Source organism: Madurella fahalii, assembly GCF_045866475.1.
Source record: "Madurella fahalii IFM 68171 DNA, scaffold_5, whole genome shotgun sequence".
Classification (NCBI taxonomy): domain Eukaryota; kingdom Fungi; phylum Ascomycota; class Sordariomycetes; order Sordariales; genus Madurella; species Madurella fahalii.
This window is the reverse complement of record NW_027263975.1, coordinates 3,199,882-3,225,402: the sequence shown is the minus strand read 5'-3', so window position 1 is coordinate 3,225,402 and position 25,521 is coordinate 3,199,882. Positions and strand designations below refer to the sequence as shown.

At 52.7% G+C, this 25,521-nt stretch overlaps 10 protein-coding genes across 10 annotated transcripts; 4 read left to right on the top strand and 6 right to left on the bottom strand.

Moving 5' to 3' along the window:
- MFIFM68171_09553 (Alpha-D-glucose-1-phosphate phosphatase) lies at positions 1-1,716 on the bottom strand (the record flags this gene model as incomplete). The annotated part of the gene is made up of 4 exons (XM_071064972.1): positions 1-570; positions 652-803; positions 871-923; positions 1,001-1,716. The coding sequence occupies 4 exons, from the start codon at positions 1,714-1,716 to the stop codon at positions 1-3; spliced, it is 1,491 nt and encodes a 496-aa protein (XP_070921073.1).
- Positions 1,717-2,638: 922 nt separating this feature from the next.
- RDH1 (short-chain alcohol dehydrogenase) lies at positions 2,639-3,818 on the top strand (the record flags this gene model as incomplete). Its single annotated transcript, XM_071064971.1, has 4 exons — positions 2,639-2,719; positions 2,783-3,049; positions 3,122-3,532; positions 3,600-3,818. 4 exons carry the CDS (start codon positions 2,639-2,641, stop codon positions 3,816-3,818), a joined length of 978 nt encoding a protein of 325 aa, XP_070921072.1.
- A 358-nt stretch (positions 3,819-4,176) lies between these two features.
- On the bottom strand, positions 4,177-6,003 carry MFIFM68171_09551 (Ent-kaurene oxidase; the record flags this gene model as incomplete). The annotated part of the gene is made up of 6 exons (XM_071064970.1): positions 4,177-4,604; positions 4,676-4,874; positions 4,954-5,330; positions 5,410-5,484; positions 5,538-5,754; positions 5,812-6,003. The coding sequence occupies 6 exons, from the start codon at positions 6,001-6,003 to the stop codon at positions 4,177-4,179; spliced, it is 1,488 nt and encodes a 495-aa protein (XP_070921071.1).
- A 679-nt stretch (positions 6,004-6,682) lies between these two features.
- Positions 6,683-8,432, bottom strand: MFIFM68171_09550 (Isotrichodermin C-15 hydroxylase; the record flags this gene model as incomplete). The annotated part of the gene is made up of 4 exons (XM_071064969.1): positions 6,683-6,842; positions 6,912-7,078; positions 7,163-8,281; positions 8,361-8,432. The coding sequence occupies 4 exons, from the start codon at positions 8,430-8,432 to the stop codon at positions 6,683-6,685; spliced, it is 1,518 nt and encodes a 505-aa protein (XP_070921070.1).
- A 1,998-nt stretch (positions 8,433-10,430) lies between these two features.
- On the top strand, positions 10,431-11,849 carry MFIFM68171_09549 (uncharacterized protein; the record flags this gene model as incomplete). Its single annotated transcript, XM_071064968.1, has 7 exons — positions 10,431-10,580; positions 10,643-10,679; positions 10,739-10,827; positions 10,888-11,056; positions 11,110-11,217; positions 11,303-11,485; positions 11,551-11,849. The coding sequence occupies 7 exons, from the start codon at positions 10,431-10,433 to the stop codon at positions 11,847-11,849; spliced, it is 1,035 nt and encodes a 344-aa protein (XP_070921069.1).
- Positions 11,850-14,172: 2,323 nt separating this feature from the next.
- MFIFM68171_09548 (uncharacterized protein) lies at positions 14,173-14,571 on the bottom strand (the record flags this gene model as incomplete). The annotated part of the gene is made up of 1 exon (XM_071064967.1): positions 14,173-14,571. One exon carries the CDS (start codon positions 14,569-14,571, stop codon positions 14,173-14,175), a length of 399 nt encoding a protein of 132 aa, XP_070921068.1.
- A 4,788-nt stretch (positions 14,572-19,359) lies between these two features.
- MFIFM68171_09547 (uncharacterized protein) lies at positions 19,360-20,975 on the bottom strand (the record flags this gene model as incomplete). The annotated part of the gene is made up of 3 exons (XM_071064966.1): positions 19,360-19,701; positions 19,753-20,835; positions 20,886-20,975. The coding sequence occupies 3 exons, from the start codon at positions 20,973-20,975 to the stop codon at positions 19,360-19,362; spliced, it is 1,515 nt and encodes a 504-aa protein (XP_070921067.1).
- A 1,439-nt stretch (positions 20,976-22,414) lies between these two features.
- Positions 22,415-23,030, top strand: MFIFM68171_09546 (uncharacterized protein; the record flags this gene model as incomplete). The annotated part of the gene is made up of 2 exons (XM_071064965.1): positions 22,415-22,487; positions 22,873-23,030. 2 exons carry the CDS (start codon positions 22,415-22,417, stop codon positions 23,028-23,030), a joined length of 231 nt encoding a protein of 76 aa, XP_070921066.1.
- A 21-nt stretch (positions 23,031-23,051) lies between these two features.
- On the top strand, positions 23,052-23,297 carry MFIFM68171_09545 (uncharacterized protein; the record flags this gene model as incomplete). Its single annotated transcript, XM_071064964.1, has 1 exon — positions 23,052-23,297. One exon carries the CDS (start codon positions 23,052-23,054, stop codon positions 23,295-23,297), a length of 246 nt encoding a protein of 81 aa, XP_070921065.1.
- A 1,115-nt stretch (positions 23,298-24,412) lies between these two features.
- On the bottom strand, positions 24,413-24,751 carry MFIFM68171_09544 (uncharacterized protein; the record flags this gene model as incomplete). Its single annotated transcript, XM_071064963.1, has 1 exon — positions 24,413-24,751. One exon carries the CDS (start codon positions 24,749-24,751, stop codon positions 24,413-24,415), a length of 339 nt encoding a protein of 112 aa, XP_070921064.1.
- Positions 24,752-25,521: the final 770 nt, after the last annotated feature.

The following is a 25,521-nucleotide window of genomic DNA, read 5'->3' as shown; positions in this document are numbered from 1 at the left end:
CTACTTCGCATCAATCAAATTGACAACCTCGCCCATACCGTTTGGCTTGCATGAACCATTCCCTTGAGCGGCGATATCTCGAGAGGAAAGCGCTGCGACTGCCATTGCTGTGGTGACCCCACGATTTCCAATCCTCACGCCCGTCGATCCGTAGCGATACATCCAACCAGGCTCCCAGCTGCCGTCTTCGCATTGCAAGTTCAGCAGAGTGCGATGATCAGCCTCGCACGCGATCCCCATCTGGGTGCACGTAATGATGCGCAAAGCCAAATCCAATGCATTGCCGCCCAGGCCGACGCGTTTACGCACTTGCGACTTCAATAGCGGACCTAGCGTCATCTGGAGATGGGGGTCGCTCGACGACCGGAGCAGGCGTCCGATGAAACCCAGGCAGCAGTCAGGAGAAGGGTAGTATCGGGTCCCCTGCATGTAGGAACAGTCTTTGAGCATCGAGTGCACGAGTTGGAGGGTACGCTCGAACTCGTGGCCACGATTGTAGGAGTAGAAGCAAGCGAGGATATTCGCGCTGACAACGGGATCAACCCGAGGTCTATCGCGGTCAAAATACGTCTGCGGAACTGTTTAGCCAAGGAGCTTCCTTTACTATATATTGTCACTCTGGCCGCGCCAACGACTTAATAGGTAGCTTACCTGGAAAGTACCATCATCGTTGACATACTCGGCCATTTTATCGAGAACTGATGAGACAGTCTCAGGTGATACCGGCCGAAGAACCTGCAGAGCGAGAGCTGTGGTGTCGAGATCATCAGGGAAATAGCCCCCTGGGACGAGTGCTGTTTTGCCTGGCAGGGTATCTTCATCAGTGGCTCCGTTGCTACACTTACTCTGACGCAAAGAAGAGTCCCTTACCAGCGAAGAAGTTCCAGGTCTTCCTTGACCCCCACCTGAGATCGATAAGGGTTCTAACAGTATAGTCTTAGGTCAGTGGCCTTGTACAACACCATCGGAATATTTGCACTCGAGGACGGTGCCAACCTACCGGTCCTGCAATGAATCCATAATCAACAATTTCGCGAAATTGTCGGCGAAGGTGACTCCACTGTCCGTGATTGAGTCACACGTCTCTGCGTTCCGGAACAGATATCTCCAGCCCTTGCCGACCGCGCTATCAAACATCTCGCGCAACACATGAATTGTCGAGCGCCCGAAGACGAATCCCGGAATGCCTGCTGCTTGTGCTGCGAGTACATTTTCCTCTTTATCATCAATGAAGACAACCTGGTGGCCGTCCAAGTCGATATGGTCCAGGACGTGACAGTAGAATTTCAGCTCCGGCTTTCGCATGCCTGCCGCTCCCGACGTGAATACGCGGTCAAAGAGCGACCAGTCCAGTTTTGTTGCGAGCTCTTCGAAGTCTTCTTTGCCCACGTTGGACATGGCGTACACTTTGATCGCAGAATCCTTCTTCAACTCACGGATGAACGCAACGATGTCATGGTCAGGCTGGAGAGACTGGCGTGCTTGGGCGAATGCCTCTGCAATCTCGGATTTGAGGAGGGAGAATTGCCGAGCACTCAGCTCATAACAGGCATCCCGAGTGATATCACCACGCTCATAACTATACCAGACGGGCGTCGAGAGAATGGCTCGCAGTTTCTTAGCCGGAATAGTCGTCGTTGTTTTAGCGGACCAACTGAGGAGGACATCGCCGAGGTCGAATATGACCCCTCGAGGAGGTGCCTGCAGAGAATCCATTTTCTTTACATTGTCATGCGTGGCTCTACGATCCCCCCGCCCCCGGAAGGGGAGTGTCAACCTGTAGATATACGTCCAGTGCTGCGCCCTTTGGTGCGGTTCTTCTCTTACCCAACGCACGGGATGGTTACCTGTAGCCAACGCGCAGTAATGCGATTTGTCACCTATCTCATCGCTGTGGTCAGCAAGATGGACAGCAGGTGCTCATCTCTGGTACCGCCTAGCCCTACCATGGGGCGCTATCGTGTTGCCCACAAGTGGTGTGTGGGAGGCTGGGATGTGATGAGAGCCAATATCATTGCGAGTCCACAGTCCTCCGCCGGAGGGACGAACACAGCCGCGCCGCAGTACCGCGTAAGTGTTGGTGATATCTCACTTTTGAACAGAAAAGCGTTATCGGCATGATGCATACCGTGGTGTCTTAGAGCTACCGTACTTAATCAGGAGCCGCAGCTTAGCTCCCTCCCTATTGGTGGCCTCGCGAGCATCGAGCGAGACCGAGAATGCAAAGTTCTTTCTACGATGAGCTTGTGCTACAGTAGAGGTCAAGACTGCGGTTTGGGAATGCGCCGCACAGTGAATGCCTGCTAGAGGTACCCCTCCCCCCCAAGCATGCTGGGTACAGTACCGTTGCCAGAACGGACCCCAACGAATGAATTTCGCTTACCTTCATGTGCCTTGGCAAACCGGCTGTTGGGGAGGGGTCCTTGTGTCACGGTGGTAATCCAGTAATGCATGCAGAGGCGGTGGGGGCCATTTACTCATGACCAACATCCTTCCAACTCTTGGCCAGGGCACCCGAGCGGGACTGGAAGTGCAGAGACTGGAGAAGACGGATCCAGTTGACAAGCGCCATAGACCGGCTCTCTCTCTCTCTCTCTTGTTGCCTTGGACTAGGAGGAATATTTGCTCCGCTTACATCATGGGAAACATCTTCAGTCAGTTTTACTTCATTCCGGCCCCACAGCTCACCGAGAAGAACTGTCCCGATCAAACAGGACGCGTCAGTGGCATCGCTTCTCCCTACCTCTGTCGCATCTCTAACGCTTGTGCTCGTCCACTGTAGGTCTTCCTCGTGACGGGTGGCTACGCTGGCGTGGGTTTCGAACTCTGCAAGATTCTCTATGCCCACAATGCGACTGTCTGGGTCGCAGGCCGCTCCGCAGCCAAAGCCCAGAAGGCCATTTCGAGCATCAAAGAGGCATCGCCCAATAGCAACGGCCGCCTCGAGTTTCTGTATCTTGACCTGTCCGACCTGTCCACCATCAAACCCGCGGTCCACTCCTTCCTCGCTCGACAGGACCGGCTCGACGTCCTCGTGAACAATGCCGGTGTACGTGTCTCCCCGCATTTCCTTCACACGCACAACCCGCCCGTCTAACCAAGCGCACTCGCGAGATCGCAGGTCATGTACCCTCCCCGTGGCAGCACCGACGCGCAGGGGAACGAGCTGCAGGTGGGCACCAACTGCCTGGGGCCGTACCTGCTGTACCAGCTGCTCCTCCCCGTCCTGGCGCGGACCGCCGCCTCCCCGTCCTCGCTGACGGGCAGCGTGCGCGTCGCATGGGCCGCCTCCATCGCCGTGCACGTCGACTCGCCCAAGCCGGGGATCGTCGTCGCCGACGACGGCTCCGGCCGGCCGACGGACCAGGGCGTGGGGCAAAACTACGGCCAGACCAAGGTCGGCAACGTGTTCCTGGCGCGCGAGTTCGCCAAGACGACGCCGCGGACGGGCGTCGTCCACGCGGCCTTCAACCCGGGCAATCTGCGCACCGAACTGCAGCGCCACTGGACCGGCGTCGGCGCGTGGTTGACGGTGAGCCGGAGCGGTCCCTGTGCTGGCATGTCTAAGTATCTTACTGACGGTTGTTGCCCGGTCGCAGGACAAATGTATCCTCTATCCCCCCATTTACGGGGCGTACACGGAGCTGTGGACTATACTTGCCCCGGAGTTGACGCCGGACAAGAGCGGGGCGTATGTCTATCCCTGGGGGAGGTTCGGCAGTCTTCCCGCAGGAGTCGAGGCTTCGATGAAAGGGGATAACGGGGTTGCAGCCAAGTTTGTGGAATGGTGTGGTAAGCAGACGGAGGCTTTTATGTAAGGTAAGTTGTAAGGCACTTAATCAGGGCGAATGGATCGAGTGCCCGCCCGAACAATGTGGCGGGTCGATCTCCAGCAGTTAGGTTATCCTTCGCTCATGCCTCCATGGATCGGCGAATAATGAGAGTACCGCAGAATAGCATGTATAGTACCTAGGTTTCCGTTGGACGGTCGGGTGCCGACCAGACTTCAATTCATTGATCAACCAAGTCGACAAGCCAAAATTGTCTCGTATGTGTATGGTAATCAAGTAGTAATAGATACCCCTGGGAAAAAAAAAAAAAAGGTCATAATCATCTTGATACTACCTAGGTATAGTTAACGTCCCAAAGTGTTCCGACAGCCGCCGATGAGTGGAATCAGGTGCTTCGCTTCTTCAGAACAATCTTCTGCCCAAAATCCGGGTGCACCTCGGTATCGTACTTCGCATTTGGCGGCCGTTCCGTCTGGCCGGGAGGAAACGAGACGTCATACTCGAGCAGCAAGTTCGCTAGGATCAGCTTGATCATGGCGGCTGCGTACCATCGCCCAGGGCAGGTGAACCTGCCATTGCCCCATGAAATATTGCCCGGCTCGATGCCCACATAGTCGTGTTGTGCGTTCGTAGAGCCTATGCCATCCTCGTCAGGGCGGTAGAAGCGGAGGCCGTCGAAGTGCTGAGGATTGTCGTAGAATGCGGGGTCGCGTGCCATGGGTCCTCCGGGCACGGCGATCGTGGCTCCACGATGAAGGACCGTCTTGCCGTCGGACAGCTCGATGGGGGCCATGACCTTGCGATCGAAGCCGACTAGATTGGGCTATCAGCTTACGAAACGGCTCTCCAAAGCGAGGGGAAGGGGGGCCCAGCATGTAGCTTACGGAAGGTGGATTGGTTCACACGCTGAGACTCCTTGAGGAAACTGTCCAGTCGACGAAGTTTCTTAATGGTGGAGAATTTCCATTCTCCATTGTCTCGAGCGAGCGCTGTTTGCGCTTCTGACCGCAAAGGCTCGATATATTCTGGCATGGAGCAGAGATCGAATATCGCGTGTGTTATCGCCATAGACGAGGTATGAAGCTGAGGATATTCGCGTGGTCAGCCACGGATGGATCGTAACAATGATTTGTCCTCGCTGGCCTATTTAAGGTAGTCTTACCGCAGCGCCCGTCAAAATCAGAAGCCTAGAGGTTATACTGTCGGGATCTGTATCCTTCCCACTTTCGATAAGCAGCTTCATCACACTGGGCTCCTCTTTGACCGCAATCTTTTCCGATGGGGGAAAGAGGAGGCCGCGCACCGCGCCACGGTGGCGGAAATTACGGTTCCGTTGCGGGATCAGGGGCGCAACGAAGCGCCGAAGAAAAGCTGGGAACGGCAGCAGGACGAACTTGGTTATTTCGACATTGATAGGTAACTCTGTCACGGCGCTCGTCCAGATCGGATTATAGCAGTATGCTTTGCCGACAAAGACCAAGGATGTAATCCGGTGAATGAAGGACAACAAGAGGTCGTAGGCGACGCAAACTACTGGGCCTTATATGTGATTTCCTCGAGTCAGTCAACCAAGGCCGCGTTGTCGCTACTTGAACATACAATGTGCGATGCGACTCACCCTCAGCCGTACTGTGGCCAAGCTGTTCCGCCATGACGGTACAAAGCTCCTCGGCCATTCGCGGCAAAAATATTGCTGCTTCATCAGCTTTCAGAACAGTCTCGCATTGTTTTCTTGACAAACCATACGTAAGCTTCTCGTGAAGGGCCCTCTGCAGATATCGTTGGTCAAGTGGTCTCGTAGAAGGATATCCACGCCGTTGTATTGGCCCATTATGCTGTCAACCAAGGCGGCAGTAGAGCTCAGCTTGGACTCGGGAAGCATGTTGAGCTCCTTGAGGAACTTGGGAGCTAGCACGACGGTATCGCCCATCAACGTCTGGATGACATAATTCGCATCTTTGGTCTTTTCGAAACGTGGTCAGTAGGCCACTTCGCCGGCGTCGGATGCCGCGCTGCGTACCTGTTCGTATGTCCGTATCACGTCTTGGTGTCCGTGTTTGAGCCATTGCCATCGAGCCCACCACGTGCGAAGGGAGAAAGGTCCCGGCTTTGCGCCAACCCTTGGCAAACCAGCTTTGGGCCGGGATAGGTTGTCGACGGTTATTGCGACTGCCCACGCCGCTCCTACGAGGATGAGAATCTCAAGCAACATGCTGGGGGCAAGCACGCAGCTTTGCAACACGCCCGGGCTGCTTTGATGGACTGTATAGAATGTGAAGGAAGATGGTCTGCAAATCTAACTGATGACGACATGGATCAGATTCAGGCAAAACCAGCACTGCGGGGTGGAGTCGAGAATTCGAGGTAGTGGTTGGTAAGTTTACCTGGGGAAGGCTGTGTGGCCAACATGGGTAACATTAAGCGTCTCATATCGAACCACGAAATGCAGGCGTGCATTACGCTTAATTAGTATCCGTGCAACGCCCGGCCCCACTTGTTTGGGCCTCTCGGAGCTCGGCGCCTTGCTGGTCCTGACAGCCACAAACGGTGCCTTTGTACTGTACAGTAGGTACCTTGCCTCCAAGTTGCTTGAAGTGTGAAGGCATGTGGAGACCTTGCTGTGCCACGCGGGGTGGAAAATACAATAAAATCGAATAAATATTGAGAATAAACATATATTAAAGAAACGTTAATTGACTCCGGAAGGATGTAACTGACAGCAGTTTTATTCTTTCCGTTCCATCGAGTTTCCTACGGCGAGAGAACCGCGGTCTGGTTCTGCACCCTGCCTAAGGTACCTTACCCATTTGTAATTACAGCACTGTCTACCTAAGGTACTTTGGGTATTGCACTGTACGGTACCTAGATACAGTACCGTACCTGTAGGTTTTTCAAGGCACTCGCTTTCGCATCAGAACAGGCAGCGCAGGCTGGATCCAGCCGTTGTAGATCCGTTGGCCCACTGCCCAGTTCTCCGTGCCCTCACCCAATTCCAAGTCGAACAGCCACAGCAGATGCGCAAGCGTCAGTTTGATGTTATATAGCGCAAACCTGCACCAGGACATGTCAATGATTGGGTTTCTGCGGCCGATCCGGGGAAAGCTGGGTTTTGTGACTTACTGCTGTCCAGGACAGTTCCGTGGTCCCACCGAGAATGGCTGGACAACCTCCCTTTTGTCGTCGGCGTACCTGGGGTCACCCATCCATCGATCCGGGATGAAGCTCATAGGATCGCGGAAGTTGCAGGCTGATGTGTTCGAGCAGTAGTGATTAATGGTGACGGCCGTCTAGGAATGGCCGTCCGTCAGTGCATCTGACCCGCAATCGCGTATGGCAATGGTATCGGGCTCGGAAGTTGTTAAATTACTCACCCCTCGTGGAACGTGTTTCCCGCAGATCACGGCTCCATCCCTCTCAGGCACCCAGCGATTGAAGCCATTGGCAAGCGGGGCGTGAATGCGCAGCGTCTCTTGCACTACCGCATCTAGGTACGGCAGCTTGGAAAGCACATGGTGCAGCTTGATATCCTCAACACTGGCAAATGTGCTCCGGATCTCTTCTTGCAGCCTCTTGTGGATATCTGGGTGCGACAGGATATGGTACACGGCCGCAGTCTCTGCCACTGACGATGTCTCGCTGCCAGCCAGGATGACGACGGTCGCTTGCGCCTCGATCTTCCTGGCTGGGAGCTGTTCCTTGTTCGCTTGCTTCAAGAAATAATACATGAAGTCGTGGCGATCCGTCTCTAGGGCCATGCGTTTCCTGACTCGCTGTAATGAAGCCGCGGTATGGTTCGCCTGCATCTTACGCATCGAGGGGGGAATGCAGAGTGCCAGCAAGCGATTCAGCGGCCAAAACTTGTGGCACTGGTGGAGGACCGTCGCGACATAGAAATAGTCAATGACAAACTTGACCCAGTCGTGATAGACGCCGGTTTTTACGCAGCCCATGTCCTCGCCAAAGCCAAAGTCGCTGTTGATATCGAACATCGAAAACGTGAACCATTTGCGCACGTCGATGGGATGCCCGTTGGCGCTGTGCTTCTCAAACTGCGCCATGAGCCGGCCGATGTGCTCTTGCATCATGGGCTCCTGTTCGACGAGTGAGCGGTGCGAGAAGGCGCTGTTCAGGCAGCGGCGGATGGGGATCGCATCCATGTCACTGGCGAGCGTGATGGTATCCCTGCCGAGCATCATTTCGTTGTAGAACAGAGGGTCCTTTGGGAAGTTTGCCCGACCTCCGCCATTCTTCTTGTATCCGTAGATGTCGGTCCATGCTTGCGGATTGATGTACGAGAGCGTCCCAGGAGCGATGCGCACAATCTCGCCGTATTTGTCGTGTGCGGCTTTGAGGGGGTACTGGCTCGTGCCAAGGAGCGAGAGGACGGCTAGTGGGATATCGGAGGCGACGAGGTAGAGCGGGCCTGGATACGATGCCAGCGGGTGGAAGTAGATATTGTAAATCAGTTTGATGGCAATGAGAAGTACACCCTAGGGAACGAGAGAGGTTAGGATGATCGAACTCTTTGTTTACAGGCGCAAAGACGACATTAAGCAAGGGACCAAATACCGCGGCGACGAAGTATACAACTACCAACTGGGGCGTCGGGTTGGGGTAAGACAAAGCCTGGATATACTCCATTTTAGATAGGTATGGACGGGCCGAGAGAGTCACGACGAGATAGGGGTAAAACGTTAACAACGAGTTGACCAAGAGTGATTCACAAGTTGCCTGCAACTATTGCACTGATCTTAACTAGGAGCTAGCAGTATTTCAGAACCCGGCAATGGCTCGCCCGGGGTTTGCCAAAAGAGCTCTAGACCAGGAATAACTTTTCGTGGACGCTAAAAGGTGTCAAGGTTGGTGAAACAAAACCACTGGAGGCGTATTTCAGCCGCTAAAGTCATCGGAATGCCACAGTCCGCCGCGGTCGCGAGGAGGCCCAGCGCTGGGCACTTCTGTTAGGCAGGGGCTGAGCAGAACAAATGCGGCGCTCCCATGGGAATGATGATAAGCGTCACATAAACTCTCTTGACCGAGATTCGCCAGGGTTATTGTAGGGAACGGCGGGCGAACGGTAGTCTGAGAACGGCAGTTAGGGAGGGCTGCGTCTATCCGCCTTATGCAGAACGGGAAGGCCAGGCATTGCTGCCGCCGCAGATGATTCGAGGTCCAGTCGGCCGTCTCGACCCCAACACACCCACTCACCCGCACAGACACACACACACACACACAGAGAGAGAGAGAGATAGACACACATAGAGCAGCATGAACCGCCGTCAGCACCCCCGCGCCCCGACATGACGGCAGGACAAGGTTCCGTGCCACGTCCCAGCCTAAGACCAACCAGACCTGGGACTACTCCGCAGTCCTCTGCAGGCTGCAGTTGTTCATCTCAATTGCTGCAGTTCCGCGGCTGGTTATCAGGCTGCGGTTGGTCATTTGGGCTCGGTTGGGGTGATTTTCAGGGTGCAGTGGCTCTCCATTGGTTCAAGATGCAGTTGGTGTAACCGGGCGTGTAACATAGTATAACCAAGTGGTCCCGAGTAAAAACAGACCCTCCCGAGGCGACGAATGATTCCTTCTGGTGGGTACCCACTTAGGGCCTCCCACACTCCGCTTGGGTACCTCAATCCTCATGGCTGCCGTCCTCTAGTACTTGCTATTTCTCATGGGTCCGTATTCTGAGCGTCCCGTCCAGCGACTTACATAGTTACCTTCAGCGTGACTATCAGATCTCTTCATTTGTGTCGCTGGCAATTTTTCCTCTCTCCAGACGAGTGGTTAAAAGGACGAATGTAACACCGCTATGAACACACCTACCATCCTATACCTCCCCTGTTTTCAAGCGTCCTGCTGTCCTCCCCACCATGTCAGCCCCGTGCCGTTTCTGAGTCGCTGCCGTGTTCCGCCTTAGATAAGCACCCTGTTCCAGTCCTTAGGACGCCGCGGTACCGCAGATGCATCGTGACAAATCCAGTGGTAGAATGGTGGGTTTGGCTCACCCTCCAAACAGCATCCAGCACACCATGGACCCGGCAGGTAGTTTGGAGCTGGCGACTGAAAATTCGCGTTGCATACAATACATTGCTCGATAAAATAACGCTATTCACTTTCCGGCATTGGCCCGGCCGGTTGCCGGATGATATCGGAACAATGCCCCTGTGATAGGGAACCGAACCAGGGATTATCAGCGTAGTGTATTGGGTTGCGAAAGAATCTGTTATATATATATATATATATATATATATTCATCACTAGATGATCACATATATCTCGGGAAGTAGCAGGCTGCCAAACTTTACTCGACGAGGCTGCAGGATCACGACCGCGAATCCTAGTCATTTTTCTCAGCGACTGGAAAAGCTTCATTCCATCAAAGGCGCTTAACAGGGGCACTGACGCCGTGCCCCTACATCAGGTCCGGATGCGAGGGCTGGAGACCACGAAGGCGCCGCTTAGGTACTTTGCTGTTGGGGGCCACAAGCAAGCACGCTGATTTAAACGATCACGTTGCCGGATAGGCACCTGGGGCACGATTCCCACTTGCATAGGAAAGTTACTTTCTTTGCTGCTCTTGCATAGGATCTGATTGCCCCACCCCTGGAAAATCTTTGTGTTCCGCTTAAGTGTGTCAACATGGAATCTGAAAGTCAACAACCGACCATATGGGGTTTAGGCATTGCCTTCACAGTTGTCGCCATCGTGGCCGTTGTGCTTCGGTTTCTGGCTCGCCGGATTAAGGGCCAGAAGTTGGGATCCGATGACTGGACCATCCTCGTGGCCCTGGTACGATATCCTTCCATCTGAGCCAATTGATGCTACTCTTTCTGACATCAGCGCATCTCTAGATACTGGCGATTGCTGTCACAGTAGACATTCTTATTAGTGAGCTACATTATGAACCTCACGGCCTACTAGCACTCTGACAAGTTACAACTCGTTAGTGACCAACCTTGGCGGTCTCGGAACCCATGCGCAATATGACAGCGACGGATTTCCTCTCGATCCTGAAGCTACCGTAATCTTTGGTAAAGTAAGCATCATTATGATATGCGACGAGGTTGCTTCGTGATCACTGATCGTATCTACGCAGACGATATACGCGCTTCAGATACTAACCTGGCCAGCGGTGGGAATGACTAAGATCAGCGTCCTCCTGATGTATAAACGCATATTCAGCACCCCAAGGTTCAAGACGATCACCTGGATTCTCATTGGGCTTAATATCGCGTGGACGATAACGTTTACATTTGCGCTCATGTGTATGTCTTCCCAGTCACCATGATGCGTCTCGTACATGAAGCTGACATTCTAGTCTCCTGCATGCCGATCGCTTCTTCGTGGGATTATACCCTGGAGTTCACCTGCGTCGACTTGAAGACACTCTTCACCACCGCCTTGGCGACAGATGTTGCCACTGATTGTAAGCATACCCAAAACGCCATGCTGCGTCTGTGCCAATAAAAGGAAAAAGAAAGAAGAAAATAGCTGACTCATGCGTTATTTAGTCCTGGTCCTCTTACTACCAATCTACAAGATCTGGCAACTGCAGATGCACTTTGCGCGAAAGATCATGATCGTTGGCATTTTCCTTCTCGGTATTTTAGTGAGCATCGTCGGCGTCATTCGAATCCACTTCTTGACTGAAATATACGGCGCCCTCGAAGGATCCCTCGAAGTGGACACTACTTGTACGTTGTTGTGAACCAAGCATTCGACGGCGGTCAGAATATGGAACGCTGACGCGGGTCTTTAGGGATCTACACCAAAGTCTACTACTGGACCATCATTGAGACCAATGTCGGCGTGTTGAGCGCCTGCCTTCCCACCCTTCGTCCCATGCAGGAACGCCTCGCACGCAAGCTCTCCTTCCCGAAGCTGCGCGGCTCGCTCACACGCCTTATCCAATCGTCAATCGGAAAAGAGAGCGACATTCGTCTCAGTTCAGTAGAAGGAGGTTTTAAAACTGGCAGTGAAGAGACGCTTCGTCGGACGGAGCGGCCGGGGGCCGTCCATCGCCCTTCAGAAAAGGCTCAACCTTGGCCCAGGGTTTAGAAGCAGAAGTTCCTCCTTCTAGAGCCGCTACCATTCGTCATCCGAGACGTGATCGTTGTAATAAAGTAGTTGGGTTATAGTCGTCGCTGTGCTCAATCAAGTTTGTAGCCTGTCCTACGATGTCGTCTAACACGCTCAGCAGCTGCTACTAAAGTGGCAAGACAATGCTGGCATACTCTTCCCGTTTTGGCATTCATATTTACCGCTGAGTGATGGTACCTTACGTTAATTAGGTCTAATCACACATCCGGTCGTCTTTCTGTTTCCGCCCGCTCGCGTAACAAGGAGGTTGGCACAAGAATCAAGCCTTTGTGGCCCAGTCTTTTTAGTCTTTTTTGTATGACTCTTCTCTTCCTGTGTTTTTTTTTTTTTTTTTTTTTTTTTTTTTTTTTTTTTTCACTTTTGTTTCCGTCCCGCCATAATCCATCCAGTTGAACAACGTATAAACCGGCTGTTGCCCTCATGGCCTTGAACGTCGATGAACTGACTTAGGGAGCACCTAACGGTGCAAATGGGATATACGAACATGCGCAGCGTCGAGTAAGTTTTGCCCATGGATGCGACATTCTGAACGCGTTTCCCCTAGCCTGCCGATGGCCTTGGTCGACTACTAGCGAACACCCGCTTATCAGACCCGGTTTTTCTCTACAATTCGAATTACAAAACGAACTCGCCGTCTCCTGCACCTGCCATTCCGAGTGTCAGCCCCATACGGTATCTAGACCAAGAGGGTATGAGGTTGGCCCGATCCCTCAGTTGCTGTAGTCTCACTCAATGCCAACAACAAAACCCGTGTTTGCCGCCACGTCAACCCAATACCCAATACACCAGTCATCATAATACCTACACAGCCTACACACTCAGCATTGCAGCCATCGTGGCTGTCGCTCCCGTCACAAGAAAAGCCACATCCCTATCCCAGCCCAACGGTTCTTCCTAATAACCGAGGTCATAGACCCTGACCAGGGCCTCAGCCCCTCCGTCGACAGTTTACCGCTCGCCATAAGCTACACAGGTGCCGCCCTTACTCAGCTGTCCTCTCCGGTTCCGGTCGCATCTTTTGCTAGAACGGCATCGCCGAGTAGTCGCGGTTCAGACAAATAATTCAACATCATTGCCAATGGCGGCATACTCGGGTTCCTGTGTGGCATCCATACCTTCTATATGCCCCGGCCAAGCTTTCGCGAAGTAGTAGTGCAAGAACACACAATTACGCCCACTAACAAAACAAAACAAAGGGAAGGGCACAGACGGCCTGCGGCCGGACAGAAAACACAGACAAGACCAGGTAACAACTCAACAAGTCGGGTCCCTACAGCCTGGACAAGGTCAAAGAAGCGGATCCAGATCGAGGTCTCTCTAGGGAGAAGGAGACTGCTTCCTACGCATGAGAAGCTCTCCAAGTGAGAAGGCGCAACGGGTATCGAAAAAGGTGTCGAATCATGTGTGCTGTCTAAAGACCAGAACTCCTGGACGGTCCTACTTCAGGTAATTATGTGCGGAATAGAAAATGCTTTCCCTGCGAGTTTTAACCTCCGGAGCGTCATCCCGGTAAAGCGACTCCCTCGGCTCCCTCCCCCTACTGCCCCTTTCCCCCTGTCATGAACCTCTACAGCCACTATCCCTCCCCTTCCAACCTCCCCTGCATCCCCGAATCCTCCAAAGCCTTCAGTACCTCAATGCTGGGAAGGCGAACGGGTCTGGTCTCGTGCGACTTTCTCCGGTGGGCGTTGGTGCTGCAGCTTGGGGGTGTCGTGTGTGGGGAAAAGGGATGGGGATGAGTGCAGCGAGGCGGTTGTGGTGGAGTTGTTGTCTGGCAAGATTACGTCGTAGAAGCACGCTTTCAAGTTGGTGTTCAAAAGGGTTGGCCGTTTGGGAGATTGGGTAAGCGGTGGACACTTATGGTGATGGTGACGGCCCTGAGGCTCTTTGAGTTGCGGATGAGCGGAAGACGACGGGTACGTCGGCCAAGATCAGAGGGTGATGGTATATAGTATCTAGTCGAAGCCCCATCTTGACATGACGATGCATAGCTAGCTATTGTAATGGCTGTAAAAGACTTATAATATTGGAACTGTCATGATGTCTGTTGCTGGCGGAAGGCTAAAGACTTAGGCTACTCCCTCGTTCGGCTGACTGAAAGCAAACGGCATCGGAATTGTATTGCACATAACGAACTGCTAGCGATCAAAAAAAAAAAAAAAAAAAGAAAAAAAAAAAAAAAAAAGCAGGCAAATTGTGGCATGAATACGATCTGGATAGAGGACGACCGATCGCCTGCTAGATGTCAAATGGTTCAAATTTAGGAAACCACTCAGCAACTTCAGAGCGAAGCTTTCGTTTCACCTATCGTCTCCCCGTCTTTCTTTGCTTTCCCAGCAGCTTCCTGCTCGCTCAAACCCAACCAGGCATTCACATCCCGGTGCGGGAACCTCTTCCGGAACTCTTCCCTTACCCAAGGGAGCGCGGCAAGCAGCGTGTCCTTGTCGCCGGCGTTGATTTGGTGGTCGTTCCAGTGGATATCGTCATGCAGCACCTCCCAGTGGCTGTATACGAAACCGGGCTGGATGTAACGTTCGCACTCGGGGCATGCACAGTGCTTCGTCTCTGTCACGTGCCTCTCGCGGTCCTCGAATGTGGGAAGCAGGTGGTCGCAGATCTCGCAGCGGTTGGGCGCTTCTTGCTTGACACGTTCAAGGTAGGCGATTTGATCGGGCCTCATGGTGTAGGCTTCGGAGTCTTTGAAGTTTGGAATGCGTGGGAACGCTGAGCGAGGGATGTGCGGCATCGCGTTGAGTGTATCTTGCGGATTTCCCGGCTTTTGGATATGTTGATGTTGAGAGTGTTGTGGTCAGGTTAAGCTGTCTGGTTTGAGGTCTTTGGGGAACTAATTAGTAATCGGCCTTGCTAGGGTGGCTATGTTGAGGGGTTTACCACCGTAAGGTAAGATCGGCGCAATCCTTACCAAGAGCACGGCGCACCATCCTCGTAGGGTCAAACGTAGCTGATTAGCACCTGGAACTCTGGGGTGATCACCCCACTGACACTTCTAGGGGTGAATGCGGTGATGATGTTGTATTAGTAACATGACCTTTTGAGACCAGACAAGAGTGCTCGTTCTCATTGAAGCGAAGCTTCAATGCCCAGCTTATAAATTAGCAAGAGGCCCTCGTAAAGTGTCCCAGACTACCAGAAATGATGAATTACTTAACCCCGTCTTTCAGGTCGGAAGCTCCCTCGCGGACCTAATACACGGCCTATACCTCAAGCGCTACGGCAGCAATATCGTCATCCTCGAACAGGACCCCAACGACGTACACAGCAGCTATCAGGCCGGTATAGCCTTCAGGCCCGCTATTAAGAAGCTTTTAAGGCAATACGACGATACAGGCGTACAGAACTACATACCGTCCGCCAGGACTTTATACACCTCAACGTCCTCAGGTACCAGACAGGTTGGGATCTGCTATACTACATCCTCCGCACTAACTTTGACAGCCTGGTATCTAATACTATTCCGAATCCGCCCCCGGGCAGGCTAGACAACGGTAGGGCAGAGTATCATACCGAGAAACAGGTTACAAAGCTAGACTACAGCTACTAAAACCAAGTTATAACAGTTAGCTTTATCGATCGGGATGGAAAGTAGGGTTCTATCACCGCCGACTTCGTCATCGGCGCCGACAATATATACTCGACAGTAAGAACCCCCTCCAGGTCCCAAGCATCAAATAATAATCAAGCTACATCAACTGGCACAGCACGGTACCCAAGATAGACGTTTCCTTAGAAACAGCCCAATACTTTGAAAACCAAATGTCAGGTGCAGGAGGGTGTCAGGTGCAGGCGGGGCACTGCCAGGGTCAGGGGCCTATAAATTACCGGCTTCGCCGGAAGTTTTAGAAGGTTCAGAGTTCAACACTGTCACCTACCACCTCCTTAGAAGCGATAGCTGCGTAGACGCTGCTCCTTCAATGCGAATCATCCTTTCACTCTCCTTTTCTCACAGCAATCCCCAATTTTCGATCTGACACGTTGAACTCTACCCTTAGAGCGGGGGACCGTTAGGATATTCGCCGAAGGAGCGCGCAGCTCACGAACAGCGATTCCCTAGCTCAGAAGCTGTCGCAGACGCTATATACGATGCGAGGAAGTCAAACCACTTCGAAGATTTGGCCAGCCTACCGAGCGTCAAGATGACGTTATTCGCAAAGTTCAGCTACCAAGCTACGCAGCTACCCCGTACGCGCTAGGATCATGCAAAAATACAAGAGAAAAAAGATGATGTAATGTAAGAAGCAGTTCCTTCAATCGTCGAGTGACGTACTATTTAGTCAGGCCTGATTACTTTCTGTTTCGATTATCCAAGTGCTTGCAGCAGGGCAGTATACTGCCTATAATTAGCTTACGTCTAGGAGCTACGTTATTGCTGGTTGAGAGCCGCGAGAAGTCCTGTATAGGAGGGAGCCCCTCTACTAGGCGATTGGTTTTGCTGTTTGAGAGCTGCAAGAAGTCCTGTATAGGAGGGAGCCCCTTTGCTAGGCAGGATTGAGTTCGCTGCTTGAGAGCTGCGAGATATCCTTGAGAGCTGCAAGAAGTCCTATAGAGGGAGACCCTCTATTAGGCAAGATCTGCTGGGCCGTTGGAGTTACTCTAACACTTAGGCGTAGCGCTTAAAAGGCGTTAAAAGGAGCAATCGGTTAACGAGCCTATTGGGTAAGCGTGAGCCTAGCGCTTACCGCCGTCAAGTAACCTTGGAGGACGATAGGGGGCAGCGAGGACAACTGGGAGCTCTGCTGTGGAGGAGCGTGGGCGCTATAAAAGAGCGTTTGGTCTTCTGAGATAACGTGTGAGTAGGCCTGCTCTTAAGCAGTATCTCTGTTCGGTGGGCCTGTACGCGGGAGCTAGGAAGGCGCAAGCACTTGCCTAGAAGGAACCTCTGCCGGGCCGTTAGGGTAGCTCTAGCGCTTGTCAGGCATAGCGCTCGGAAGGCGTTATAAAGGAGCAATCGGTCAACGAGCCTATTGGGTAAGCGTGAGTCTAGCGTTTACCGCCGTTAGGCAGCTCGGGAGGTGCGAGATAAGGGGGTAGTAATATCTAGCTAGTCTGCGGTACGGGAGGGGCAGCGAGGGCAACTGGGAGCTCTGCTGTGGAGGAGCGTGGGCGCTATAAAAGAGCGTTGGTCTTCTGAGACAACGCGTGAGTAGGCCTGCTCTTAAGCAGTATCTCTGTTCGGTGGGCCTGTACGCGGGAGCCAGGGAGGCGTACTGCAAGTGCTTGTCTTGGAGGAACAGGATTGAAGGGACGAATTCCATTATAGAGCAGTGTCGCTGCTTACGATACGTCCAAGCAGCTTCAGCGCCTGCAACTAATTTCGCTAGCCGGCAATTCAAGATATAGGTTCCAGGAGGAACCCTAGAGAGGGGGAGGTAGTCAGTCAGTTCGATTCGGCCTTCGAAGGAGAGTTAGTCGACTCGCTACAGTCAGGTAATTCGATTCAGTCTTCGAGAGATCAGTTCGTTGCAGCTACGGCAACGCAGTCAAAAAACACCTTTTATGCAGTTGCAGATGGCAGTCAGTTAGTTCGATTCGGCCGTCGAGGGAGAGTTAGTTAGCTCACTGCAGTCAGTCAGTTCGATTTAGCCTTCGAGATTGCAGATAGCAGTCAGTCAGTTCGATTCAGCCTTCGAGAGTCAGTCAGTTCATTGTAGCTACAGTCACACAGTCAAAAAGCACCTTTTACGCAGTTGCAGAGGGCAGTCAGTCAGTTCGATTCGGTCTTCGAGGGAGAGTCGGTCAGCTCGCTGCAGTCAGCGATTCAGCCTTCGAGAGTCAGTCAGTTCGTTGCAGCTACGATCGCGCAGTCAAAGAGCACCAGTTACGCAGCTAGCCAGTCGAAGAGAGCTCTATACGGGTTCCAGGAGGAACCCAAGCAAGGGGGAGTACCTTGTCAGGTGCAGGAGGATGTCAGGTGCAGGCGGGGCACTGCCAGGGTCAGGGGCCTATAAATTACCGGCTTCGCCGGAAGTTTTGGAAGGTTCAGAGTTCAACACTCACCTACCACCTCCTTAGAAGCGATAGCTGCGCAGACGCTGCTCCTTCAATGCGAATCATCCTTTCACTCTCCTTTTCTCACAGCAATCCCCAATTTTCGATCTGACACCAAACCACCCTCAACTTCCTCAAGCCGAGGCGCATATAGGCGAGCTGCGCACTTTCTACTACACCATCAAAACTATCTTCAATTGCTATACAACAACACTAGGAACTAACTACAATTACATCAGAAATAGCTGAGTCTGAGGTATCTGCAGCCTCCTGACAAGTACGCGCATTACAGCCAGGCTTGCCATACATACCACAGCACCGAACCTTCGTACGAGCTCCCCTTGCACTGCTACCATCCTGTTGTGTTTCTTGGACTACTGCCCTACCTACGGCCTTCTAGCCTAGTAGATCCTGTACATCTTGTATAGGAAGTGATTCTCCGAGCTATATACGTATTCTTTGGCCCTCTAACACTTCCTTAGTGCCTCGTTGGCCTTGTGGAGCTATGAGACCTCTGACTAAAGGAGAGCTACCTGGTGCATTATAGCTATTGTACCTTTGATAAGCTGGTTAATAACAGCCAACATCAAGTGGCTAGTACTTGTGGGAGGAGTGTACTGGCATGTAGAGTGTAATGATATGGTTCTACCGGTAGTAGAGCTCGGACTTAATCGGGCAGTGGCTTTCGTGGCCGTTAAGAATCAACAACCGGTATATACCCTTTATCCCGGGTACTATATAATGGTCGAAGTACTTGATCTATATAAGGCTAGCTACATTAGTAGTCCAGCTATTGTCAGTAGTTACAATACGCTAGATAAGTAGTAGGTTGCACTCTCGGTATTAGTTAGCGGGGTAGTATTGTACAGCTAGGTGGCTGGTGGTGGACTGGCCCAGTTCAGCTACCTTGAGCCAACTTTCAGCTCATGGCCACACCTTCTTCCTGGCACTTCTAGACCCTTTCTTTCTGAAGGATGGTGAGCTAAAAGGTATGATTTAGAAACTGGAAGTTATTTATTTAAAGGACATAACTATGGTGGCTCTCTAATATAGCCCGAGGGAGGTAAAACACATGAGTGTGCATAAAATTGCGGGAGGCAAATCATGTGTAAACATACAGATGTTCTTGACAAAACAGTATCCTCTTAAATGGAGCTAACCAATCATTGCCGTGCCTGCTCTATCTTTAGCTGCAGACACAATTAAGTACTATCATTTTAGAGCACCGATAGCGGACCTATATTTCCCTAGGCCAAATGCCCCGGCCCCATTCCTCAGGCATCTCAAATCTTCAGGCGCTTTCCATTTTATCACCTTACGAAATGATCGCGCCGAATCGCTCGCGGTCACAGGTGCCCGAGGCTTAGCAGCCGCATTATGCTGAGGTAAACGCGGCTGTATCAGAACATAACACGCAAGGAGGCACTGATATTCACGAGTCCGTTAGCCGCTAACGTCTTTTTTATCTCTTAATGAAAACTAGACCGCAGCGATGTCCCTTTGGAATCAACGTGAAATGGTCCGTCATAACCATCTCGTCATGCGTCGATTCGCTCTGCAGCTGAACAGTAAAGCGGTCCATCAACCTGGCAAGCAGCAACTTAACCTCCATCGTTGCCATATACCGGCCCGGACACACACGCGGCCCTTTTCCGCCCCACACCAGCATCATCTCCTGCATGTCGGGGGTGCCTGGATATATGGCGCCGTCGGGCGTCAACCAGCGGGACGGATCGAATTTGTCTGGGTCAGGAAAATTGGCGGGGTCTCGCTGCGTGGTCAGCGCTTGCATCGAGACGAGAGTCTATACGATATTGTCAGCACATGATCCATGCCACAATCGGGGTTGGACAACTTTTGCAGGCAACTGTAGCCCGGCAATCTCGGTGATCGGGTCGACCGTCTCCCTGGGCAGGGCGCTCGGCGCCGCGGGGTGCAACCTCTGCGTCTCCACGAAGACGGCATTCAGCAGGGGCAGCGTCTGGACAGTCTTGTACGCAAACTTTGTCTCCCTGGCGCGCGAGTTGCGGATCTCACGCTGCAGCTTCTCCTGCCACTCCGGGCTGCAGGCGAGACGATACAGCGCGTATGTTGCTGTGTTCCCGGTGGTATCGACCGCAGCAAAAGTTATGTTGGAGACCTCGGTGTCGATTTCCGAGCCCGCCAAGGGCTCGGCGCCGGTCTCGGTGTTGCCGGCGATCAGCTTCGTCAAGAGGGTGTGACGGCTCGAAGTGCGGCCGTTCAGCCCGAGGTATTCCTGCACGGCGTCTCTCCCGTAGGTGTATACGTAGTCTCCGGCGGCCAAAAACTCTTGTAGCCTCTTGATAGGAAGCCACTCTAGTGCCCGGGCCAGCCGCGGGGCAATACCCTGAAGATTCCAGACGATGAAAGCGTTGTCGAGATGGTGGACATAGACGGGGGCCGTTCCCTCGCCGTCGAATGCGCCAAAATCCTTGCCCATGAGAACTTCCCCCGCAACGTCAAGAGCCATCATGCGACACCAGTGCAGCGCGTCGACCTCCTCGCCGCAGCGCTTGCTGATGGCTGCCACGGTGCGGTCCATGACCGACTGGACCAGTGGCTCCATCTGCTGCAGCGAATTGGCGCTGAAGATGTGCGAGACGCGGCGCTGGCGCTCACGGTGCTCCTGCGGGTCCCGCATATGGAAGAGACCCTTGCGACCAAAGTTTTCGTAAGCAGCACTCTTCATCACAGTGGCCCCTAGCCCGTAGATGGACTTGACTGCCTCCTTGCAGGAAAATGACACCTCGTTGGGAGCTAGGCGAACGATAGGGCCGTATTTTCGGTGGAGCGCATCGACGGTGCGGCCACGGTATCCGGATAAGTCGACTAGGAGGATCCATTTGTGTGAAAGTCGAGCGAGAAATGGACCAGGGACTGAAGAAGGGACTGGCGATGTGACGATGTTCATCATGAGCTGCGGGGTCAGTCGGTCTTCGCACGGAGCAAGAGGTAAGGGTTCCCTACATTCCATAACACGTTTCCTACGAGCAACGTAACCAACGCCGTCGCTAACGCTGACGCGGTCAGGTAGGGTCGCGGTTCTTCGATAGCCATTGCCATTCTCGGATCAATGTGGTTTTGCATCAACCAAAGTGTAGAAATGACGATGTGACCCTGGAGACAAGATGGCTATCCCTTGGAAACCAACTTACCCCACTTCTCGGAGTTATTTCATACCTCATGCGGCTCTGCCAGCCTCGCGCTAAACATCGGATCGTTCAGACGGTAGCCTGGTTTCCGCCTGGGTGCGGGAGGATGCCAGCCTAAGGAAACTCAGGGAGGGTCGCCGAGTGCAGCCTCTACCTGGGCGAGTACACAAGACAGAGGCCCATATCATCGACCTAGTCTGGGACGGGTTCAAACCGGTGCACCGTCGGCGCGGCCCTCTCGGACCACCGCGCGACCCTTTTCCCCAGATTCGAGCGCACTTCAAATTGGTCCTTGCAAGGGGCGCTCCTGCTGTCGTGGCTCGAACTCTGCTCTTTCTTGGGCTCGCGACGCAGTACCTAGTCTTCTGTCTCCGAGAGGCCATGCCAGGCAAGGCTCAGTCTGCGCCAGGGCATGTAAGCTTTTGCATCAGTGGCTCAAATAACCATCACCTGCGCTTCCCTGGCGATAGTATTGTTCTCCGTGCCATTCATACTGTGTCTGGGTAGAAATGGTCTCTGCTGCCAGCTGGTCTTTTGATGCTGACTCACCTACCCGTCTTGAATCATAAGGGTCTGCGAATTCGGGTGCCGGTTCGTGATTCAGGCTATGAGTGAAGCTAAAGAGCCTGAGGCACGCCCCTCAACACCCAAGTCAGTTCTACTGACGATTCCTAGCTTTGCGGCGTGTGCGAGAAGCGTACGTATTGGCCCTGATGGCGCTGAAGTTAGTCGGCTGCGTCGTAGCCGAGGTTATTAAGGCGAGAAAGATATCGGGATGTGGTGTTTCTTTTTCTTTTTCTTTTCTTTTTTTTTTTTTTTTGGTTGACGAATGAGCGAGGACAGTGAGAGTGGAGAAGGTACATAATATGATAGTAGACTTGGCCAATTCCGGATCCTTGCCCCCTCAAGACTTCAAGGAGGGCCATGGCAGCCTTCGGGTCCCTTGCATCCAGTCAAGCTTATGGCGAAAGACGGCAGAGTTGTGCGCGGGCGGATCAGCGCCCAATGCGCTGCTTCAAGACCTCCGGAATTCCCGTCAGATGTCCCGGTTCTGTTTAGGTTGCGGAAGCAGAATCAACGAACTACCTAGTTATGTACCTTGCCTAATATTGATCTATACACGCTGTATGAGTCCCATCCTTGCCTACGAGCCGTCAGATTTCCACTAAATCCGGACAAGTGCTGAGGGACCCCGCATCACCCCAACCCCGTCAGCAAGCCTTTTCGTTTTCATTTAGGTCCGTCTCGCACCCTTCATTTGTTTATTCCTTCCCATGTCATCCCCGACGCTCGATCGCCAAACACTCTTAACCCGAGGGGGAAGGACAAGCCCGTGCGCCGGCTATGAGACTCCCGCTACTCCTCGCCTCGGCCTTCCGGTTATTTGGCGCATCGGTGGCCTTGGAGCGGTGTACAGGTACTATCCAGACTAGGGACGGCGTCCACTTGAAGTATATACAGAGCGGGCCGAGTAGTGGTAACTAGATCCTCTTTATCCCAGGTTGGCGCTAGGCGGCTGCTGAATGGCGTAAACAGGTCGACTATTTTGTTAGCACCGGCTTCCGAGTTATGACTTATGATATATGCGGCTAGGGTAGTTGCGAAAATCCCAATTTCGGCTACTGTATTAGTTACTTCGCCACTGACCTGAACGACGTCCGACAAGAGCTCTACCTATAAGATGTAACTATCGTTGGGTATTCGATGCGATCCTCGGTCGTGTGGGTATGGTGGGATCAGTACCCGGACGCCCACCACCGTATCAGCAGCCTCGTCGTGGCCGACTAGGCGGCTGTTATAAGTGCGCGATCCGTACTGGACCGACAAGCAAGCTGCCGCACTCTCGGCCATCTTTACCCCGGGCCAGGTATATGACATCGCCGCCGATATGGCCGCGCAGATGCCGGGCCTCGTCCGGGGCATGTTTACCGCGTCCGTGTCCGAGGCCGACTACCAGTAGGTGCTGTCGCAGAACGCCAAGATGAGCGACGCCAACGCGGCGGCGCTCCTCCTCGACCACGCCTTCCGGGACTGGCGCGACGTGCTCCCGCGCATCGCCGTCCCCGCCCTGGCGCTCGCGGGGGTCGAGTGGGTCGCGTCACAGATGCCGCGCGGCAAGCACTACACCTTCTCGACCGAGGGGAGGGGCAGCCACTTTGCGTTTTGGGAGAATCCAGAGCGGTTCAATGCCGTGGTGGAGGAGTTTCTGCGCAAGCGCGGAGCCTAGGTGCAGATAGAATGATTTGCTCGCGCTTCGGTCACAGTGATGGCGTGCCGCCGCTACTGAGTTGTTGTATACAGCATTTAAGGTGCCCGCTGCTGAATAAAGGCTGGCGGTGCTTTGAACTGAGAATTTTTTTTTTTTTTTTTTTTTGCGCAAACGGTTAACAGCATTGACTTGTGGGCTTACATTATATATAATAAGGCCTCCTTCTAATTGGAGGAAGCTCTATTTGGATATATTGTTTTAACCTTGTGTAGGTTGTAGGAACCCATTATTGTATTTTTACCTGGCCCTTTCCTATCTATCCTATTGTATACTGTACTTGCGCCTCTCCCTGATATAATATGTCTGTAGATGTAGGTGTAGATATATTTCTATACTGTTTCACTATGTCTCCTTGAAGAGGGGTTAGTAGTAGTATGAAGAGTAGTAGTTCCGTTATATGGAATGTAACTAAAACACCATGGTAACTATATAGAACATCTACGTAGATAGCGATTATATCCTAAGTGTTTTTAGGAAAGTACAATAGCAAGACAACAGGGTATAACCGTCTAGGTAAATGAACAAGAGCTGGGAAAGTTGTTCCGGCCATCTGCTTACCTAGACAGCTCTATTCTCTTCTAACGCAACATCGCGGTCTTTTTCGAGCACCGTCATGATTCTGTTAGCTAGCGTATGTATAGCTTGGTCTGTCTGGTTTGCGTCTAACTGCCTAGAAGGTGTATCCTCAACCATTCTCGGCGTCTTTACTTTTGAACTCCTTTGCGGACTCTGTCGTGTTCTGCTGTTTTCTGCTGGCCGTTTGCCATTTTTGCACTTTGTTATCCATGTGCGCCTTCATGAGGTGAAGTTTCTCTAACAAAGACTGCGCCAGAGATACCAAAACAACCATAGTAGCAGCGTGACGTCGGTTAGGAGAAGGCACAGGAGCAGATAAACCCAGGCCCAGCATGAGATGATCTGTGGCTAGCCTCCATTGCTGGCTTGGAAGTTAAAAACGCCGGTCGAGAAGACGGAGGACACGAATGTGGAGGGAAGAAAGAAGAGGGTCACCACGGCGATGGGCTTCATTAAATTCGAGTCATGCTTTGTAACGCGATTGTAGAGCACCGCCCTCATGCTCTCAAGAAGAACATGGTGGAATTCTTGAGGAACAGCTCGGCTCGGAGGATGGTGGATCTGATATCTTCCGTCGTAATCGACGGCTTGACTGACGACAGTTCATGACCAGCTGCGGCCGACTTGTAGCTTTCGATTAACTGGGCGAGTCGAAACAGAGCCGTCACTTGGTCCAGAATCGTGGAAACCGAGAGTAATGTCTCTGCGGCCTGCCTCGAGAACCAGGCAAGATCAATGTTGAGCTTGTCGTAGTCAAAAGATATTGTTTCATACCCCGTCCGCCTGAAGGTCACGGCCTGCTCTGTTACGCCAAGCCGAGACTCCATGCCGTACATATCCTTTCGCAAATTGACGTACGAGCAGACCGTACTGATAGAAGCTCAGAACACAGCTGGCAGTAAGCAGAGGGTCCCTTCCGAGCGCAACTTCATTCATCTGCAGTCATCCAACGAAATAGTCAAGAGAGAGGAGTGCATCAGTATCATAAGGTTGGTTGGGTATTCCCTTATCGTCGCCAGAGCCATGTTAATTGCAATATCTCTCCAACCCTTTGACGTCGTTGCGTACTTTGGGGATGACATCTCGCACTGCTTCATCCCATCAGTCCGGACCGGCGCTGAGCCAGTAATCAGAGGAAGCCTTCCCGACCACAATGGTTATCCAGTATTCTGACCCAACCAATCCTAGGATGGAGCGTATATGCGTCAACCATCTCAGCAGATCCTAAATCAAACCCGAGCCCTCCTCGGCGCTCATACTGCCGATATATAACCTGACATAAAGGCCGGATACAGTTACGGTCAGCAGGTATGGAACGCTTCCCATCTAGTAAAAGATCTAGCTGGTGAAGAACGGTAGGTAGCATTGGTACAAACACCTCACCAGCTTCAAATCCCCATACTCAATTTCAGGGGCGCCGAGCTCCGCCAAAAGTAGCTTCTTCAGAATGCGGGAGCTGCTACACGCTCACACTGTAAGAACACCCATAGAAATATTCTCCAGCGGAAGCTGAGCAGTGATACGTTGCCATCTAGAACGCAACTTGCACCCGAAACTGCGCAGTTATTGGAGCGGTAGCGCAGTATTCCACGAAGAAGCGGGGAAG